The 19,107-nt window shown below is 46.6% G+C and overlaps 7 protein-coding genes across 7 annotated transcripts; 3 read left to right on the top strand and 4 right to left on the bottom strand.

Moving 5' to 3' along the window:
* Positions 1-233: 233 nt before the first annotated feature.
* On the top strand, positions 234-479 carry EDB93DRAFT_1243676 (chitin synthase-domain-containing protein; the record flags this gene model as incomplete). Its single annotated transcript, XM_041452175.1, has 1 exon — positions 234-479. The coding sequence occupies one exon, from the start codon at positions 234-236 to the stop codon at positions 477-479; it is 246 nt and encodes an 81-aa protein (XP_041301078.1).
* A 1,787-nt stretch (positions 480-2,266) lies between these two features.
* Positions 2,267-2,557, top strand: EDB93DRAFT_1096451 (uncharacterized protein; the record flags this gene model as incomplete). The annotated part of the gene is made up of 1 exon (XM_041446785.1): positions 2,267-2,557. The coding sequence occupies one exon, from the start codon at positions 2,267-2,269 to the stop codon at positions 2,555-2,557; it is 291 nt and encodes a 96-aa protein (XP_041301077.1).
* Positions 2,558-2,703: 146 nt separating this feature from the next.
* On the bottom strand, positions 2,704-3,765 carry EDB93DRAFT_202053 (uncharacterized protein). The gene is made up of 2 exons (XM_041455682.1): positions 3,635-3,765; positions 2,704-3,587 (listed from the first exon to the last, which is right to left on the bottom strand). Exon 2 carries the CDS (start codon positions 3,506-3,508, stop codon positions 2,801-2,803), a length of 708 nt encoding a protein of 235 aa, XP_041301076.1. The 5' UTR covers positions 3,509-3,587; positions 3,635-3,765; the 3' UTR covers positions 2,704-2,800.
* A 273-nt stretch (positions 3,766-4,038) lies between these two features.
* On the top strand, positions 4,039-4,981 carry EDB93DRAFT_202028 (P-loop containing nucleoside triphosphate hydrolase protein). The gene is made up of 4 exons (XM_041455681.1): positions 4,039-4,124; positions 4,180-4,248; positions 4,298-4,487; positions 4,554-4,981. The coding sequence occupies exons 2-4, from the start codon at positions 4,180-4,182 to the stop codon at positions 4,760-4,762; spliced, it is 468 nt and encodes a 155-aa protein (XP_041301075.1). The 5' UTR covers positions 4,039-4,124; the 3' UTR covers positions 4,763-4,981.
* Positions 4,982-7,264: 2,283 nt separating this feature from the next.
* EDB93DRAFT_1109245 (uncharacterized protein) lies at positions 7,265-8,133 on the bottom strand (the record flags this gene model as incomplete). Its single annotated transcript, XM_041447939.1, has 5 exons — positions 7,265-7,294; positions 7,346-7,363; positions 7,537-7,558; positions 7,704-7,860; positions 7,980-8,133. 5 exons carry the CDS (start codon positions 8,131-8,133, stop codon positions 7,265-7,267), a joined length of 381 nt encoding a protein of 126 aa, XP_041301074.1.
* Positions 8,134-11,978: 3,845 nt separating this feature from the next.
* Positions 11,979-14,334, bottom strand: EDB93DRAFT_1096445 (uncharacterized protein; the record flags this gene model as incomplete). Its single annotated transcript, XM_041446783.1, has 4 exons — positions 11,979-12,713; positions 12,756-12,916; positions 12,969-14,046; positions 14,104-14,334. 4 exons carry the CDS (start codon positions 14,332-14,334, stop codon positions 11,979-11,981), a joined length of 2,205 nt encoding a protein of 734 aa, XP_041301073.1.
* A 2,136-nt stretch (positions 14,335-16,470) lies between these two features.
* On the bottom strand, positions 16,471-18,176 carry EDB93DRAFT_1109243 (uncharacterized protein; the record flags this gene model as incomplete). Its single annotated transcript, XM_041447938.1, has 9 exons — positions 16,471-16,552; positions 16,580-16,642; positions 17,018-17,127; positions 17,303-17,389; positions 17,475-17,503; positions 17,600-17,623; positions 17,819-17,908; positions 17,964-18,019; positions 18,130-18,176. The coding sequence occupies 9 exons, from the start codon at positions 18,174-18,176 to the stop codon at positions 16,471-16,473; spliced, it is 588 nt and encodes a 195-aa protein (XP_041301072.1).
* Positions 18,177-19,107: the final 931 nt, after the last annotated feature.

Genomic DNA, 19,107 nt, shown 5'->3' with positions numbered 1-19,107 from the left:
TGTTTTTACCCAAGCCAAATGCCGGACTGTTGTACCCGATACTTTCAAGGTCCTCCTCTCCCAACGTCGTCGATGGATCAACAGCACGATCCACAATCTGATGGAACTTGTTCTTGTGCGCAATCTATGCGGAACATTCTGTTTTAGCATGCAATTCGTAGTCTTCATGGATTTGCTCGGGACGGTCGTACTGCCTATTGCCATCGTGCTCACGTATGCCCTCATTTGTGGGCATGATCATGCAACCCCCAACGACTTTCGAGGAAGCGATCCCACTCATGCTGCTTGTATCTGTACTGGGTCTTCCAGCTGTGCTGATATTGATAACAACGAGGAAGGTCGTATATGTGTTCTGGATGATTATATACCTTGTGGCACTTCCGGTGTGGAATTTTGTTCTTCCCGTGTATGCATTCTGGCATTTTGATGACTTCTCATGGGGTGAGACGAGGTACATACATTTCGTTTCGTGCAAGTAGTTGCTGCAGTGCTAACGGATAGGTCACAGGAAAGTGGAAGGGGAGACAAAGGGAGAAGGTCATGGTGCTGGCTCTGGCACCTTCGATGGTTCCTCTGTTCCTCTTCGCCGCTGGGAAGATTGGGAGCGCTCGCGCTTACGCAAACTCAAGCGCGAAGAACGACGGCGGCGTGACTTTGATCGTATGCATCCGGCAGGGTACATTTCTGAAAATGACCTGCTAAGCGCGCGCAGAAGCACGTAGTCCATACGGCGACGGATCAGACACGTATTCCTTTGTGTCATCCGAAGACGATCATTATGGTCCGCAGATTGGTGGATACAATGAGAACAATGCTCAGTTCCCTGCTCCACCTGCCGGGCTGTTACCGTCTGGGCATGGGCGGATGGGAATAAGGTGGTTGGCAGTGCAGAGTTGGAGGCGATGTTGGAGAGTGGGTTTGATGATGATGAGAGCCGCAACGGACGCCTACGAGCACGATGTACGCCGCGCGGTATCAGCTTAGCGATAACCCATCACAACAGCGTCTCATGTCCTACGCGTCATCCGACTCGGGTTCACGAACGCCCCCCGTACAACATCGGCCGTACGGCCCACGAATAGAGGACCAGAGTCGTACCGGTGAGAAGTATGGCCGCTGGGCCCATTAGGCCCAGGAGAGAAGTTTTAGATTGGGACGCTTGTTTTTGTGAGGACGGTATCTCATTCGATGTTTCATACATACTGCACATAGTGTCTGTGTGGTTTTTATAAGTATCTCATATTGTTTACCCACAGGGTGCTGGCTATATTCGGTACGGATTGGTGGATACTATAATCATTGAACATTTGCTGTTGACTGTTTTCTCTACGAATATATATGACAGGACTAGCTACATAATACCATGTGCATGCCTCAAGTTGTGGTATTTTGCCTCGCTTATCTCGCGAAGTTTACTCGAGATTATAAGATAGCAGACACGTGATCATTGCATTTGGGCGACAGTGATATATACAAGGATATCTCTTAAAAACAAGAACTATCTACAATTGCAGAATGTCGTGTAAATTCAGATCGTTTGCGACAACTCTTGCGAGGGACAACCCTGTCTCTAGGACAGCTAAGTCAGTATCTTCTTGGAGTCCGCATCATTCCCTTCTTGGTGAACCGTGTTCTTGCCACTACGAAAAATCATTATCAGACAGTAAAACTGCATCTTCTGGTTTAGCTTCGAACGCACAACTCGCACCAATTCGCGCAGAGCCATCTGTTTCGCGAGGACAGATCTCCGACCTCCAAGCCGAAGATCGTTGATAGCGAGCGCTTAACGAGGAGACCATGAGCCTTATCAAGCACCACTTAAGAGCATGAATGCTGAATTGCTGAATAAATCAGTAAGGATGGCAAGATATTGAAATCTATCACTCGTGCGCTGAAGCTCCTGTACCAGTATGTTGATACATGGGCCACTGAAGTACCTATGACTATTGTTGAGTAACCAGATGACGAGGCAAAGATGACGACGCCGCCTACCTTTCTTTATCTTGCTTCGAGATTCGAGAAGGCTTCGATCCTATCTCTTCATCTCATACAAGGAGTTCCACGAGTGCGCGCAATGCATGAGTATTTGATATTTCAAGAAGTGCGGTAAAGGTCTGATCCGATTGCGCATGCCCCAGGGATGGATAGATTCGTGACTCTGAGGTGATTGCCAGTGGTGAGCGAATTGGAAACTATATGAGATGGGCAGGGCAGTTGTTTGATCGTAAAATAGCTTACTAAGTAGCTCAGTGCTTGGACTCCGATCATGGCACCAAAAGAAACACCACTTCCTCTTCACGACACCCTACGAGACCTTGCTCTTCTACGGGCTTCTTGTGTTGACCTTTCTGGTCTGATTGCTGATGATACGACATCCTCACAGGCTTCGAGAGAGGTCGAAGAGGTTGAAAAGTCCACAATACAATCATACGCGTTCGTGCGAGAAGCGCGGACGGCGTTGAGATTGCACAATTCAGGAGAGGCGCAAAAGCAGGCGACAAGGATCGAGAAGGTGCAAGTGGAGCTGGTAGATGTGCTGAGAAGTTTGTCGGATTGAGGTATGTAATATTTATATCGGCCTAAGTCCGAGTCAACTAGTATCTTTACTGATTTTGTCTGCAGGATGTCCATGAACTTTAGATAACGCATACCTCGTAATGTTATTTCTTGCCACTGCCTCAAGCACTAGTTGTCGGCTCAAGTGGTTGTTGTACTACTACGTGCGAGGGAATGCTACACGTACATCACAGTGTAGTAGTATGTACCCGATACTAGTGTCGATGACAAGTCTGAGATTATTCTACGACTGACTCGGATTTTCGGATTTAATGTGCTGCGCTACCTGCAGGGCCACCTCCTTGGCCATTCCACATCGTTTTGAGAGAATCCCAACGACATCCGTCTTTTTGGGACGTCCAACGACAAATTCCACAAGCTTGGTAATGAACGATGCAAGCCATCCTTGACCACCGGTCCACCCTTCCATGGATGCATTGCAATGGGCCTCAACCACTCTACGGACTATTCCACGCGACTCCTCATACTTGTCTTTATGCCTCCCGTCCAGTAAATTCGCCGCAGTTATGCACGCGTGTCCCGCGGACCTGATGTTATACTTCTCCAAGGAGCTCACATTCCGCATGTACCAGTCTTCCATCGTTGCCTCTCTTTCGAGGTTTGTGACGACTAGTGCGAGTGGGACTTTTTCCTCGCAGAGAAATTCGAAGAACAACCGATAGTTGTTCTGCATGGTTGCCGAGACTCTACCTCCACGTATACAGAAGAGCAAGAGATTGACACCTCCACGTTCTTTCAAAGTGTTGATGAGGCCATGTGCATTTGAAATTGCGGAGAGGTACTCTCCGGTTTGTAGACGAGGCTCTTCGAGGCCGACCGTATCAAACACCTTGTATCGAGTCCCATTTTCGAAGGTTATTTGGTACTCTGTCCAATGCAGAGTACAACGGTGAGAGTCGGGCGATATGTGCGCAATCTCTTGGCCAGCCATCAGGTTGATGACAGATTTTGCCTGCTCCTGTTTCTCCAAAGATAACAACGTTCCGAGTCGACATTGACGCCATCTTATGCTAGACTTTCGGTCAGTGACATTCGGCCCTTCACGTTGGACTCGTACCTGTACTATAGCGATTCTGCGCTGTGTGTCGTACAATTGCCCAGAATGATTCTATTTGTAACTGGTATATGTGATGCGAAAGGTGGTGGAACCACGCCCTCTCGGTGCGTTTTTCATAATTTTTACATCATCCTCTTACATTTTAAACGCCCACAGGGAAGGCACCCGGCAGCTTCCTTGATCGATCTCTCAGCGAGTCAACGGCGATACCCAATATTTGCAATGAAACTGCAGGGTCTAGACGGGCATGCACAAGCCATGCCTACCACACGATTCAAAAGAGGAATCTGGCTATTTCGATGCTTGCCACGTTTTGATGTGAAGTCCTTATGTGTTCTTTAATCGGATGCTCCCGTAGCTTAGCCCTCATAACCGTGGTACAGGGTGCAACACGTTGGATCTGGCCGAAAGCGTTCGACACGGAGCCAATATTTAAACGCCCAGGAGCCGTTATCCATCTTTTCAATAGACTGAGCGGATCGCAAGCGAAGTAGGATTGTGCTATTCTCTTTTTGCACAACTAATCATTATGTCTATCAGAGAAGATGTCTGATAGCTACAACTCCACAGACACGACAGGTGCAGTAGACACAAGGAGTCCATATTCACAGCAGGTTCGTGATCTGCAAGATCGGTCAATGGGTGTGATTGATGTCTCCTTAGGCACTTCAAGGTCGACCGCGTAACGTGGTACTCTATGGGGAGAGTGGGGTAGGCAAAAGCTCGCTCATAAACCTTATCATGGGTCGTGATGCAGCGAAAACATCTCCTGATGCCCTCGCGTGTACAACTACACATGTTCCTTATGATGTGACGATCAGCGGACAACGCTTCAGGCTGTGGGATACAGCAGGTACGCATTCTTTCATGCTCAAGGATTTGGTCTAGAGCGGCTTACTGATCATCATGATGTCGTCAGGGTTAAATGAAGGCTCAGAAGGCACAGTGCCTGCGGTGATAGCTGAAAGGAACTTGACTACATTCCTCCGAGGTCTAAACCAGGAAGATGGTGTCCATCTTCTTATATACTGTGTGCGCGGAACGCGAGCAACAAAGGCTCTGCAGACTCACTACAAGATATATCGGCAGTTGTCCGTGATAGCAAAGTACCCACTATTATGGTGGTGACGTGCCTGGAAGACTTTCGTCCTGTGATGGCAGAGTGGGTGGAATAAGAACAGGGACGAGCTTGCGACGTATGGAATGCAATTCTCTGGATATGCATGTGTCACGACTTTGAAGGATGAACACACGGAGTCTTCGGATATTCACGAACGTCGTGCACAGTCCTACAAAGACGTCTGCAGAACCATCCTCGAACATTGTTCGCAGACCCCTCACAAGGCGTGGGGCACTGATCCTATCAAAGATCAGCGAAGCTTTCTCGCGATTTTGTTGCAGAAATTAGCTCGTTTTGTTGGAGGAGCCCACCGTGATCAAGATGCTTGAAGGCATCTTTGCCGTAGCTAACTTTTGTATAGATGGTTTATGTGGAGTGAAATGCATTCTGGCTCCACGGTACCGTTAGTACGAACATGGACCACGCGCAGATGAACTACGTATGGTTAAGGTTTAAAATTTTCCCAGACCGATTTGGCTAAGTGACGCGCACCGCTTTCTACGTGTATATCTATGTTGTCAAACTCGGACAAGCTAACATGATCAGAGTCACGGTGAACCTCCAAAAAAGTCGTTTGAAGCGCGTGCATGGTATTTGATATCGAGATATTCTTGGGAGCGTGCTGTAAGGGCGCGTCCTCTGCGACAGAAACCGGACTCGTGTTTTGAAGTTGAAGGAGAATCCGCAGAGACCGGTCGCATGTGAGTAAATCAAAGTCTTATGGTCATTGAGAAGTGCACTGATGATGCTGTGGCGGCGCACTAGCTTCTATTATTATACCACACAGCAAGGCAATTTAAAATTCAAACATCATCATAACGTCTTATCAGTTTCGTGCTTTCTCGCACAACATGTTGTCTGACAGCAGCACCAGGATGACCTATCCATGTCAACGACGCCAGGCTGCAGTGCGAAGTTCGTAATATGTAAATTCTTCTGAAAGTGTGGAATGCCCTGCTCATGCAGCCTTCTCGTCTCGGTGCTTTAACAATATCGCACCGTGCCTATGCTCCTGACACATAATCCTTTAGGACTTTACACGGTGTTGAATCGGATGCCATGTGTATGCTGTGGTTCCCTCCTTCATAATCCTTTAGGACTTTACAGGTACCGCTCAGTGTTTCTTGACCTCCAGCACACACATCTTACTTATATGGTCAAAACAGAAATAGGTTTCAAACTTTGGAAAAAATATCTTTTCCTGGGCTGGTACATCATTTAGAGGCATCTTCCAGGAATCATATGAACCAAGAATTAAGAAAAACGGCGGTTGGAATATGGAGATATGGTCGAAATACTGACTTTTTTGCCCCTCCACCAAACCGCAATATTGGTGACCTCTATACACCCTGGGATCATCTCCAATCGATTTGTACGACTGAAAAACAGTAGGAACACTATTTTCAGTATCGGTCTTGAGTCAGATTTGAGTGTGGTGCGATATAGGGGGTAGGGGGGGGGAGGAGGACATTCTATATCTCGACAACCTGATTTTTCCTGACATATTGGGCTTTACCATCGTGTTCAGGGACATTGAGAGCCCCCTGGAAAAATGCTTTTGGAGGGCATGCAAGTCATGGGAAGGCTAGAAAAATCGATCTTTGAGGGGGGTATGTGACAAATTCGCACATGTCACTTTGTATGGTCTCAAATCGCTCTGGTATTATTTTCAATCGATTTATATCATTGGAAAACAGTAGGGACACCCTTTTACATACCGGTATTTACATAATAGGAAGATATGTGAGTTTGGGGGGGGAGGAGGACCTTCTGTATCTCGACCACCTGATTTTTTCTGACAATTCGGGCTTGACCATCTTGTTCGCAGCTATCAAGAGCCCCCAGGAAAAATGGATTTGGAGTCATGGCAAGTCATGGGAAGGCCAGAAAAATCGATCTTTGAGGGGGGGTATGAGGTCAACTTACACATTACATTTCATATTGGCCAAAAACACTTTGAACACATCTTCAATCTATTTTTATGATCCAAAAACACTATTCAAATCCTTTTTACATCAGTATATACATGAAATCATGCTTCATGGTGGAGTAGGTAGGGGGAGGGGGTAGCATGACTCTGAAACATGATTTTTTCGGACAAAATAAGCATTGCCATCGCATCCAGGGTGGTTAATAACCTTAGAATCAAGTTTCATTTGAAGCCAGGCAAGTCATATGAAGGCTGAAAAAATCAACCTTTGAGTGAGGCAACAGGACAGGGGCGACCCTGCTTACATAAGCAAATGCGGATAGGTGGGCACACTTGAAGCAAGACACCACATATCAGAGACCTGTTGCTCATAAATGTACATAGATCGATTGTGGTTGTATTTAGTTTGAGATTGAGACATTACAGTCATCAAAAGGCTAAGACAGTCGACCTTTGATTGAGCACCTCAGCATGGCAACCTTACACTCACTCTTCACTCATAACTTTAGAACATGATTTTTTTGAACAAAAGTAGCATTACCATTGGAATCCGATGGTTCAATAACCCCCATTGAGATGTCTATTCGACACAAGGCAAGTCGTACGAAGGCTGAAAAAATCGATCATTGTGAGGCAATAAGACAGGGGCGACCCTGCTTACATAAGCAGATGCGGACACCTGAGCACACTTTCAGCAGACTCCACAGATCAGAGGTCTGATGCTTCTAAATGCACATAGATCTACTGCGTTTGTACCAAGCTTTAGATTCAGATCATGTCTTGAGTCTTCCTAATAGGATTCCTTCTCAGTAGCTGTCCTTGGGTAGACTTTTGCTTGCATTCAGGACTTACTGTGATTCCTCCTATGCAGCCCCTGCAGGTCCAATTACTACAATTTGCATGCAATGGCAATACTTCAGCGTGCGAAGTTGGGAATGAACGTCAGTCAGGTGCTTTAGCGAAGTAGAGGTCAAACTAACACTGTCCTTGGTAGATTTTTGCTTGCATTCAGGACTCACTGTGATTCCTTGGTTTCTTGCTCATTTTCCCCACAGTTTCGATTCCTCTTCTTCACTTCATCAGTCTTCTTCATTTTGAAGTCAGCAGTGCTTGCAGGGCAATCCACTTTAGCTTTGTCATGTGTCATGTGAGACACCTCATCTCTAATGCGCTGATCTAATGCATGGTCAAAGCCAATGCACTTGAGCCTCGCAAGGTACAACTTCTGCAAAGCTTCATGAGTTATCCACTACTGGTAGCGTGAGTTGGGTACACATGTAGTAGAAATGACCCACCTAAAGAAGTAAATTTGAAGGTAAACACCGTGCCAGGATGGTCGTCCCAAACTGGTTTGTAGCTCGTTTGTTCTACCCAGTCCAGCCCCGCAGGCCTGTTGCTCCTCAATGTATATGAATTGATTGTGTTTGTACTAACTTTATATTGAGACATTGAAGTCATCAACTGTGCATGCCACCCGCCTTGTACATATCTTATATATGACTCATTGCGCCCTGCGCCCTTTCCAATCCACTGGTGCTATCATTACTCATGTTCTGGGTCGATTTTCCACCCACTTTCTCTGTGTCCTTAGATACAAGGGAATTTTCCTTGTTGTTTGCAGTGACTATCTAAGTCTCGCACATTAGTTGTCAGTCCTTCGCCTTAGCATCAGCCAACCTTAGTTGGGGTGTTAACAGTCATCTTGCTTTGTCTTTCTCTCGTCTCGTTCGCTCATGGTGCTATCTCTTTCATATTTGATTCTACATCATTTTGGTAGTGCCTTGAATCTTTTACATATCTTATCTATGACTCATTGCGCCCTGTGCCCTTTCCATTCCACTGGTGCTATCTCTTTCATATCTAAATCTTCACTATTCTCGTGGTTACATATGACTCACTTCCCCTCTGCCCATACAATTTTCCTACTTATTTCGCAGTTCTTCCCTTCCTACCTATACGTAGACGCCACAGATGCCCTGTATTATTGACTAATAGATATTCTTTTGCTAAGTATATGTTACAATTCAACAGGCGAGGGCTTTTTAATCACAGCACACTCCTCTATTGGTGTCATCTTGTTGATAATTGTGCTGGCTATTGTCAAATAGCAGGTACCATTATCAACAGGATGACTTCCATGGAGGAGTGACACCAGCAAAATAAGTGAACTCAGCTAAGTAAAAAGGTGCAAAATTGCGAAACTCACTGGGCCTGTTATCAACAGAATGACTCCCATGGAGGAGTGACACCCAGGAAAGAAATGTGGAGGTACAAAAGTGCAAAGATTGCGAAGCGAAACTGGGCCTGTTATCAACAGGTTGACCCTCATTGAAGGATGACACCCAGGAAAGAAGCACAAGTATGATTAATACTATACCTTGCCTGCTTCTGACGCAATCCAACAAGTCATCGAATTCTCTTTCAGCATTCTGGACTTGACTTCTTTATATTCCGGCAGTGGCTTGTTGTCAACAAATACCGAAGCAGAAAATTGACCCAAAATCATGATTGGCCAGTAATGAGCTCGAGATGATGACGACAATTATATTAAGTGACTCTGTGAGACTTGAACTAATAAGTTAGTTACAAAAAACTTCACTTTGACTTCGAGCTCAGGAAGTCCAAATGAAATTTGTCGGAAAGTCTGAGAGTTCATTTGCTGGACAGTTCCTAAGACTTTTACAAATCAAATTTCCATTAGACTCCCAAATGTACAAGGATAATTTACCCCTGTAATTTGGCAATTTTATTAATATGAAGGTTGAAATAACTGAGCCCAGGTTGATCAAATCATCATTACTCACTTTAGTCTCATGATATTAATGACCTCTAGTAAATTCTTTATCTGAAAGTGAGATGTCTATTCGACACAAGGCAAGTCATATGAAGGCTGAAAAACTCGATCATCACGAACATTGTTTGTACGGAAAATGGACTGGTCAAGTATCGCAACACATACCCAGGCGGGCTGGTGGCGTTCTTCGCAGACCTTGCATAAGAGACATATGTCATCAAGGTAGTGATGGATGGGTCCGGTTTGGTCCAGTTCTCTGGCAAATTCTTTGAACCAAGAACCGAACTATAGGTTCAGTTCTCTCCACAAACAGAACCGTGGACCGGACCATCGGTCCAGTCCAATAACGATCCAGTTCCAGTTCATAAAGGGTCCGAACCCTGAACTGGACCATCCACATCTAAGCCCAAAAAAATAATTTTGGCCGAGACGTAGAGTAGTGCAAGATAGTAGCTATACAACAAAGATAAAATAAAACTACTCGCTATCTTCATCTGCATCATCATGGAGGGCAGCAATCAGTGCATCCAAGTGCTGCTCGGCATCACTGGCAGCAGAGATATGACCATTGCGGTACGCACTCTTCAACAACTGCAAGCTCTCAAACACGTCTGTTTTGAGACGGTTCCATCGTTTGGTTCCCGTCAATCCGCCACTTGAAAAGGCACGTTCTGAGGGTGTACCAGAGCCTTGTATGGACAAGTAGTCCCTGGCCATGCGTGAAAGAGTCGGGTACTGTGACTGGTGGTGCTGACAAATTTTCATTAGTCAACTCGTATGCTTGTGATAGCATAAACACTCACCCCCCACCAACCTACGACATCATCAGTCTGCTCGAGAGGACTTCCAATATAAGCCGTAAGTTCAGCGCGAGGGTCCAGCTTGGTGCGATCTGATGTGAGACGTGCTTGAACAGCTGCAAGCACCCATGAATGGCCATACTGACCATGCAAGTCAGATGTCCCTTGTTCGTTGTCAGCCTCTACAGCAACAGAGTTCGGGGCCACATCATGGTAGTACTCATCGAACGACTCTTTGTCCCACTGATGTTCGGCATATGCAATCTTGACATTGGGGTTGAGTGCTTCAAAGCCAGTAACTCATCAGTATCATCATAAGTGAAGAGGTATGAACATACCAAGGCAAGTAGAGTTTGCAGGAAGTATAACACATCTTTGATCATCATCAAAGATGTGTTATACTTCCTGCAAACTCTACTTGCTGATGGGGTCGGACAGGTGGGCAAACTTGACACAAGACTCCATATATCAGAGATCTGTTGCTCCAAAATGTACATAGATCGATTTTAGTTTTATATAGCTTGAGATTGATGTATTTAAATCATTAAAATGCTGAGCCAATCGACCGTTGTGTTGTGAAAAAATCGATCACTGTGAGGTAGCAAGACAGGGGCGACCCTGCTTACATAAGCAGATGCGGACAGGTGGACACATAGAATAAGACTTTTACAAATCAAATTTCTGTTAGGCTCCTAAATGTAAAAGGATCAGTTACCCCTGTAATGCGGTCAATTTAGTCATATGAAGGTCGAAACAACCGACCCCAGGTTGAGCACCTCAGCATTACAATTGCTCAAGAGACGAGCAAATCGAGTGAGAAAACTTAAACTGACAGAAGGGCTGACAGTGTACCTAGCAAGACGAGTAAATCGAGTGAGAAAAGGCAAGGCCCCAATTTCACCGAGTCTCGCTAGATATAGACTGTCATAAGATTAGGCTCCACTAAAGGAGCCCCCAAGGATAAACACGGGTAGACCCGAGGAACGAGTTTGCTGAGGAGCCCGCTCGTCCAATTACCCTGGTATAAACAAGATGAAACTCGACAAATTTACATCCGCCAAATACATACAAAGATGTTGTGTCCAAATCAAGGGGTGAAATTTTTAATGCAAACGACTGTAAGCTCTTCATTACATCATCTCAGATTTCCTGTGCAACTGGCTACTTAGTGTTCACCACTCGAGCTATTCACCTAGTTATTCACGTGAATAACTCGATGGTTATCCACGGTACACCACTGCAACTGATAGGTAAGTCATATGTTGAAACTCCGCCTGTGGCGTGTGAACCACACATAATCACAAGGTTTAAATTGTCGCGCATTCACCCTTTTCATTCCCTCACCATTCACACTTCGCTATCGTTCCCTTATGGGAACTGTTGAGCCGTGGGCTCTGACGTTGCGTTTTGGTTGACTCGCGGCCCATAAATGTCGTTGATGTTTAGGCTGCGAGTCCCGTCTTCCCACATGGCAACTGGTAACTTCTCTTGTGTCCAGCAGACCTGCATCACAATCGACATGGTGAACATGTATCCAAGTCTTGCTACACAATGCAGAGTACGGAATCATGCCAACTCCTCCGTCTATCACCAATCCGTCCGAGTACACCCTTATCTTCTCAGCTGCCCTTTGGTGTTCCTGGAAGGCATTCTATTTCGTCTCTGCTATCCTTACACGGCCAGACGTTGAACGCAAAGCATCACGCAACCTTTCGACGCTTTACCAACCTGTTTTCCTTAGCAGTTGACTTCTGACCTGCTGTATCGTCCAACTCCCCAGGAAAACGGCTGTGGGCCCTTGCCGCATCTTGACTATTGATACGGTTCGAGTTCTGTGCCTTCTGCCTCTTCGTAGCAGTGGACTTGGCTCCTAGGGGTAAGCGCTCGGCTTTGTCATCCGTGGGCCATGTAAGGTCTGGGTTTTGCAGGTAAGCCCGAATCATCAAAGGGAACCAAGAACGCCTTTTTAGATTCTCAAGCTTCTGTTGATACTGTCCGTAGGTCAAGCCGGCAAGGATATTGGCCCAAAACGGAGTGGTCAAGTCCTCAACGGAAGTCCTTGTCGTTTCATAGGTATGAAAGTCTTCTTTGGATGGAGGGACCTGGTAACGCACGGCAAAAGGAGGGTTAATCTCCCTCAGGAGGTCGAGGAGAGGTGAACCGGCTGAGAATGCAACCAACTCGGACGGGAGATACGTGTTTCTTACTAGACGGCCACATTTGCAATCACCGCCGACATATACACCATTCTTCTCCTGTACTTCGTCGAAGATTAATGAAAGATACGAAGAGCGCTCCTGAGCAGTCAAATTACTCGGACAGTAGCGTATTGCTGTCCATGTCAGCACGTGAAGAAAGGACTCGAGATCATCTTCGAAGTCCTGATGCTTCGTCGGATCACTCAATAATGCTGCTGACATGAACTGCCAAGTGCCCTATAGCAATCGTAAGTTTATGACAAGAAGGATAGCACAAACGCCACTTACCGTCCGGTCATGACGTCTCTTTTGGATTGTACCGCGCTTCCGACACAAATCCCAGTCGATGAGAAGACCCTCCCCATCGTCTGTGACAATGAGATTTCCGACGCTCACGTCCCGGTGCAAAATACCAGCCTTATGATAGGCATCCTCGTGGGCTGCAGGGAAAATGAATATCCGTGGAGGGAGGCGCAAAATTGGGAAACCAACCTTCCAAGGCGTCGGCCACCGCGCTCACGAGCTCATATGTGGATCGGAATATCGACAGCTCGCGTCCAACCACACCGAGCACCATGCGATAGTGTACGTGACCAGTGGCAAAAGGCATACCGCACACCCACGACTCCTCTACATATTCATGCGTCACTGTACGTGACCCGTGACCTTCTAAGTCGTTGCCACGTTCAAAGGGCGCGATGTGAGGGACTTGATAACCGTGCAGTTGGCGGTAGGTATCGCCTTCCTTCTGCATATCATTGGAGTCGATCCTCCACGTGTCTTTCAGGTATACAACACGGTCCTTTACTGGATCATATACAGGAAGTGAACGCGTGGCACGACCTATTAGGGATCGTGACGGAAAGTGAGGACGCGGACCAATGTAACGATACAGCGCGGTCAGATCAGGATCGTCTCGATGAGCGCGGCTTATGTCATCATCTGGCACCCCATAATAAAACAACTTGGTTGACGTTGGCAATTTGAGCTTGGTGCAAATCTCAAGGGTATCAAAATCAGCTTCAACCTCGGTTACTGACTGGTCCAACCCCATCCTCTCTGCACTGGCCAGGCTAAACCGCCAAAAAAAATCGGCAAGGAGCCCAGGTTGTTCCGTATAGTCGAACCTCTCAGTCACCACAGCCCCTCCACGGTCCCAGCGTAAAATGCGAGCGTGCTTGCCGATGATTGCGACCGAGAATGCAAATTGGCGGAATTGACACCCAATCTGCGTGAGCGCATATGCGATCATCTGACCCCTAGTGAGCATTCCATTTGTCGTGTCGCACTCGAATTTCCAATTGTTCAGAAATATGTCGAGTTCTTCGCCCAATAATTTAGAGAGCGTATCCTGCGGAGGATCCGCGAACGCATCATGCTTATCCAAACTTTTGACCTCCAAAAACATAGCCATGAGTTCAAAGTCGGTGATCTTGGTGCGACCACAGTCTTTGGGATAGAGTGCTACGTCAGGTCTTAATTTGAAACCGCCGTATTCAACGCCGCTGCTAGGGTGTTGACTAGTGTCAATGACCTCAAATCCGGGTGTGAATGGCTTCATAGCATCTGCCTGACGAACACAAAAACTATCAGATTAATATTTATAAGTAATTTTACTATTCCTTACCAGGAGCGTGTAGAATGACTTTTCGGATGCACCTTCTGGTATTTTACGGAAATGCTGCTCATGAATGTGAGGACAGGCTTCCTGGCCAGGTAGTCGCGGCAGATAGTCATCCATAAATTTTTGCAGGGGCATTGGCCCTACGAATCTGTCTTTCATTTCTTCGGCAAGCAGAATTTTGATCTCATCCTGCGGAGGGAGTTGAGAGACTGCAAATGGCGTTGAGCCAGACATTCTCTTTGATATTGGCGTTTCTTGCGTGAGCACAGATCCAAATGGTTTGTTGGCACAAGATCCACTGGCTTGCGGAGGATCGGGTAGCGGAATATCGGGTGACGGGGTTCTGGGAGGACGTGGGCTGCATGAAACCTTTGACATTATGTGGTACAGAAGATGGATACGCACCAGCACAGTCGAGGGAGGCTGTTCTTAAGGGTAAGGGTTCCTTGCTCCACGTGGATCGCGCTTCCTAAGGTGCACGTCTACTTAGTCGCCGCTATTCATGTGCAGGCGCAAGCTAGTCCTTCAGCCAGAACGTGGGATATATCACCCTTAATTACATCATCATGGGTATTTGAACCCCCTGACAATAGGGGCATGGTGGGTGACGCTTACTAAGCGCGTGCCTGCGCTGTCGTACCTGATCATGTCGTTCTTGCAAACTGCAAATAAAACCTCATTGGCTGCTCCTGACAGTTTTTTGCAAGCATCTGCAAGCTTCCTGATGATTTGACAGCAGCTCCGCTGAATGTAGCCAGAGCCTGGGTGATCGTGTTCTGGATTGCACAGGCCAAGTTGTGACAGAAGGGCCGGGTTGATAATCAACGGCAGAGGCTCGCGAGGTATCTTGGTCTTGACCTCATGAATGGTGCTGGGACCAGCCCCATTTCTGTCTCCCCGAGGACACAAGAAGAGGACATCAAGGAACACCAGTTTAGCCGGTTTCGGCGGGAGCCTGCAATTGGGGACAATGAAGGAAAGCAGTTTTTACCGTGTGACAGGTCGTCGGGTGAGTCAGCCGGCGCTTTTATTGTCTCCGAGTTGATGGCAGCCCTATCAATCTTTCTACTACAGAACATTGCAGCGCGGACCTTCTTCAGGAGGCAGTCAGCCTGGTCGCCAAGCTCACTGTGCATGTTACGCTGTCTACAGTGCTCCACTCACTTTAGATGGTCGAATGCAGACTAAGAACAATAAAACTGTCTCTGTGCTCATCTGGGCTACCCATGGTGGGCACTCTATCGCAATCTCACGTCTTGCTAGCCCGGGTGCAACAGCTATGTTTGCAGGACTGGTAATTCTTCTCCAAGTCCTCTCCTGCCCCATGGCATCAGCGACGTAAGCGTTCTAGACAACTTCCAGGTCGACATAGAGAACTTGTAGCGTGCACAAGACCTCCGTGATGCCGTCGAGAATTGCACGTCAGCCGCATCAGTGAACGAAATTATTTGAATTTGTTTCGTTCTTCGTGATCTTGCTGTTTTCGTTTTATGTTGGAAATGGTTGATATTTGGTCGGAAGATTCCGGGCTAGCCGTTGGTTTCGCCGCTCCGTCTGCTACGTCAGCTACCCTTCTACATCAGCCGCTGTCACACATCTCATCGTCACCCAATCGTCATCATCATCGTGCTAGCTGCTATTGCCAGTGGAGGAGAATAAACTCACACATTTTATCATGATCACACCATCGTAATCATGAGCGTGCTAGCTGCTATCGAAGGAGACGAACTCTACTATTATCAGCACCCTCCATGACAGTCTGGACGGCAGGAGAGGTTGATAATGGGATAGATGGTGGGATAGGGGACGGCGGGACACGTGGATCTAGGGCTTTGTAAGCCGCATTGTGATTTCCGTATTATATTTCCCGCACTTCATAGCATTAGCTCCGTGGACGAGCACATCGAGCAGTACGGGTTGTCCCTTCTGCATCTGGTTTTTTCAAAAATCTTTCTTTTTCCACTCCCAACCAGGAAAGTGGTCAACTAACGATCTCGTACTTCGCTCAATAAAATTATTATGCACAAACACCTTCCGTCAGTCAACTCAATAACCCTAACTCTCTCATTCTCATCTCTCCATCCTCTCCAACGCACTCGGCTTAGGAGATCACAGAGCATGATGGCATGCATGTACAAACGGCATAAAGCATAATGAAGGTGAAGAAGAGCCCATAGGCATAGTTATCAGTACCAAATTGTCAATGAAATGCTCACCACCCATACGCAAGATCCCTCCCGAACCGAGCATATCGACCCAGCGCGCCAGAAAAATACAAGAACAAAAGCGCCGCAAATATAAGTAATACTCAGGCAGAGCCATGTTCGCTCACGGTCGTGAACTTCTTTATCCCGAGCCCAACATCCTGGCTTATCTCGCCTGGTCATCGATGTCTTCCGATGCAGGGTCGGGTCTGTCGCCATCCTGAATGACAGACGTCACTGAGTACACACTGTCGACGAAATAAATAGAGACAAACCTAATGGCCATTCCAAGTAATAACCAAGTCTTGTCATACTCATAACGCTCTACGAACACGCATCTACAAAGAGTGAGGAGGAGATATGCCTGCAGAATTTAAAGGGATTGATAATCTTTGGCAGGTACGCTAAACGCGAGTTTCTATGCAAACTCTGCAATTTCCTGGTGAAGTTCCTGTCGCTGGGTGTAAAATTTTGATGATATCGCACACACTGCGAAAGACAAGTTTTTGCGCATTTGAGGGGTTGTAAAATTACTTGTTGTCAGTAAAAATGGTGAGTGGGAACAAACAAGCCAGGGCGTGGGGAACTCTATGATAAGCTCGCAGTGTACGGCATCACATGGCATGATAGTACCTAGGACGGACGTTCAGATAGTCAAAAAAAGCTAGCAGCCGAACAAATCAAGATCAAGATGTATGACACACAAAATTCACATGTCATATAGCGCGACCACTTGTTCGGTACCAACGATGCTCAGCATCTCGGGGTGAATTTGCCGTTCGGTGTACAAGCGTCGCAAGTGTCCAGAGTTTTCTTTAGTGAGCTAGTGAGGACCTCATATTTAATTTTGAGTGTTTCGAATTATAGAGTCGTGGATGCATTTGACAAGAGTCAAAGGGGAGATTCCAAGTGTCTGTGCTCGTGAAAAAATTTCCCTGCGGGACTACCAGCAGTAGATAGGGCCGAAGAGACAACAATTGACTATAATCGGCCCTCACCTCGTCTCCGATTCCCAGTGAAGGGTTATTGATAGCGCGAAAAAATGCTGGCTCAAAGCTTGGATTGTCAACGAGCTGGAGGTGTACCTAGATATCTTTAATTCTAAGTAGAAGACTCTGAGTAGAAGACTAGCTTGTCATGGCCCAAAGGAACGCGTAGCAGATCACTTACCTTTGCCCGTTCGAAGAACTGGTGTCCACCTAGTATTCGATTGGGGATTGATTTTGAAGCGCGTTCTCAATCGTTCTGGATATAGCGTTGAACCGTATTGCAAACTATTTGTAAATGGGACGTACGAAGCACCGCGAAGTCTCCAAAACCTAAACATCCCACTTGATTGTGCTATCATGCGGTTTATCTCCCATGCAATGAAAGTGGATTCGTCATGTTCTGTAGGAAACGAACGGAGCCTTGAAGGAGGCTCAAGCAGATTATCTATATATGGAATGTTGTACTCTGCGATGTATCTTTGAAAGTGTTGGTAAAAAAAAAATAGTCATGTCTGCACAGCTCACCTTGGGAAATAATAGCGAGGCTCGTTGCAAGGATAGATCCCGCTGAACTGTAATTTTGCTCAAGCATGATCTGCGCTACGTTCTGGAAGTCTGGGAGCCGAGTCAAATTCGTTCAATGCGTGGCTATATGTGGCCACTGTCTTACCGTTCCGCATCTTAGCAAATTTTAAGTTGTAATGCCCGCAGATCGCCAACCATATACTATAGAGTTGTCAATTAGACCGAGGTCGGGCAGAGCGTGTTTGACTGATTGGGATTACCAACAACAGTCACGCAACAACTGGCAGCAGCGATACAACACATAAACTCACATTGGACTGTGTTCGTGTCTTGGTTTGTGTGATTCTGGGTGAGCCATGTTCGTGAATAAGAAACGAAAGCTCACAAATCATGGACAAGTATTCGATTGCAGCCACATGCGTCGGGCGTACTAACATGAGAGAACAGTTTTGCCAGCCCTTCAAGTTACCACGCTAAGATTGTTAAAGTCGTCAAGAGTCTTCAAGCGATGGCATTTGTTAATACAAATGCCTAAATCGAATTTGGTTAGATCGAAAGCCACGTCAATGTGTTCGGGACAGAGCAAAAATACTGGGAATAGGAGTATGGACTGTAACGCCCCACGCAATTGTCGAATGACAGATCCAACATCACGAAAATCGACACAGTCGAATTTCGATGGTTGTGAGTGTGGCCCTACTATAGAGATGCTCATACGTCCCATCTACGTCCAACCGACCATGACATACCACTCTACGGAGATGGAGTTAATCCCCCAAACCTGGGCATCCTCACTGGCATTCTTAACCATATGCTACGGGCCACAACATCGACCCCTATAGTCTTGACAGTCATGTGCGCGAGTCCCTCGCACTGATTAATTGATTAATTGATTAATTACAAGACGGTGTTTGAGACTGCGGGCATGCTTTTCCTCCAAGAATTTGACATTTACAGCACAACATGCCTGGACGAAGTTCAGGTCGACGCGCGAGGCCGTGAGATTCATGGGCGGGGAATTGTGCACCATAGCAATTACGCGGGTTACAGCATGGTATGGGCTTCCATGCTTGCAGATAAATATCACCACAGGTGTTTCTTTGTGTCTCCTGCAGTGCAGTCGATCACAATTTTCTAGTGTGATACTTCTGTCATCGTGACACGCCCGCAAAATGGAACTTAAAAACAGGAACCATACTGCCTCAAACGCTGTCGCCATGCAGGATGTATGATGGTTGTCGCTAACATATTCATAGGCCACTGTTCTGCTGACGTCGCAGAGGTGTATC

Source organism: Suillus bovinus (assembly GCF_016758785.1).
Source record: "Suillus bovinus strain UH-Sbo-P2 chromosome Unknown EDB93scaffold_147, whole genome shotgun sequence".
NCBI classification, from domain to species: Eukaryota; Fungi; Basidiomycota; class Agaricomycetes; order Boletales; family Suillaceae; genus Suillus; species Suillus bovinus.
Note: the sequence above shows the minus strand (reverse complement) of the source record. Positions and strands in the feature narration are given on the sequence as shown.

Coding starts and splice junctions, on each gene's coding strand:
- EDB93DRAFT_202053 (XM_041455682.1), bottom strand. CDS start 3,508: ATGGCTGGCCAAGAGATTGCGCACATATCGCCCGACTCTCACCGTTGT.
- EDB93DRAFT_202028 (XM_041455681.1), top strand. CDS start 4,180: ATGTCTGATAGCTACAACTCCACAGACACGACAGGTGCAGTAGACACA. Junction 4,249..4,297: donor GGAGTCCATATTCACAGCAG/GTTCGTGATCTG, acceptor ATGTCTCCTTAG/GCACTTCAAGGTCGACCGCG. Junction 4,488..4,553: donor CAGGCTGTGGGATACAGCAG/GTACGCATTCTT, acceptor TGATGTCGTCAG/GGTTAAATGAAGGCTCAGAA.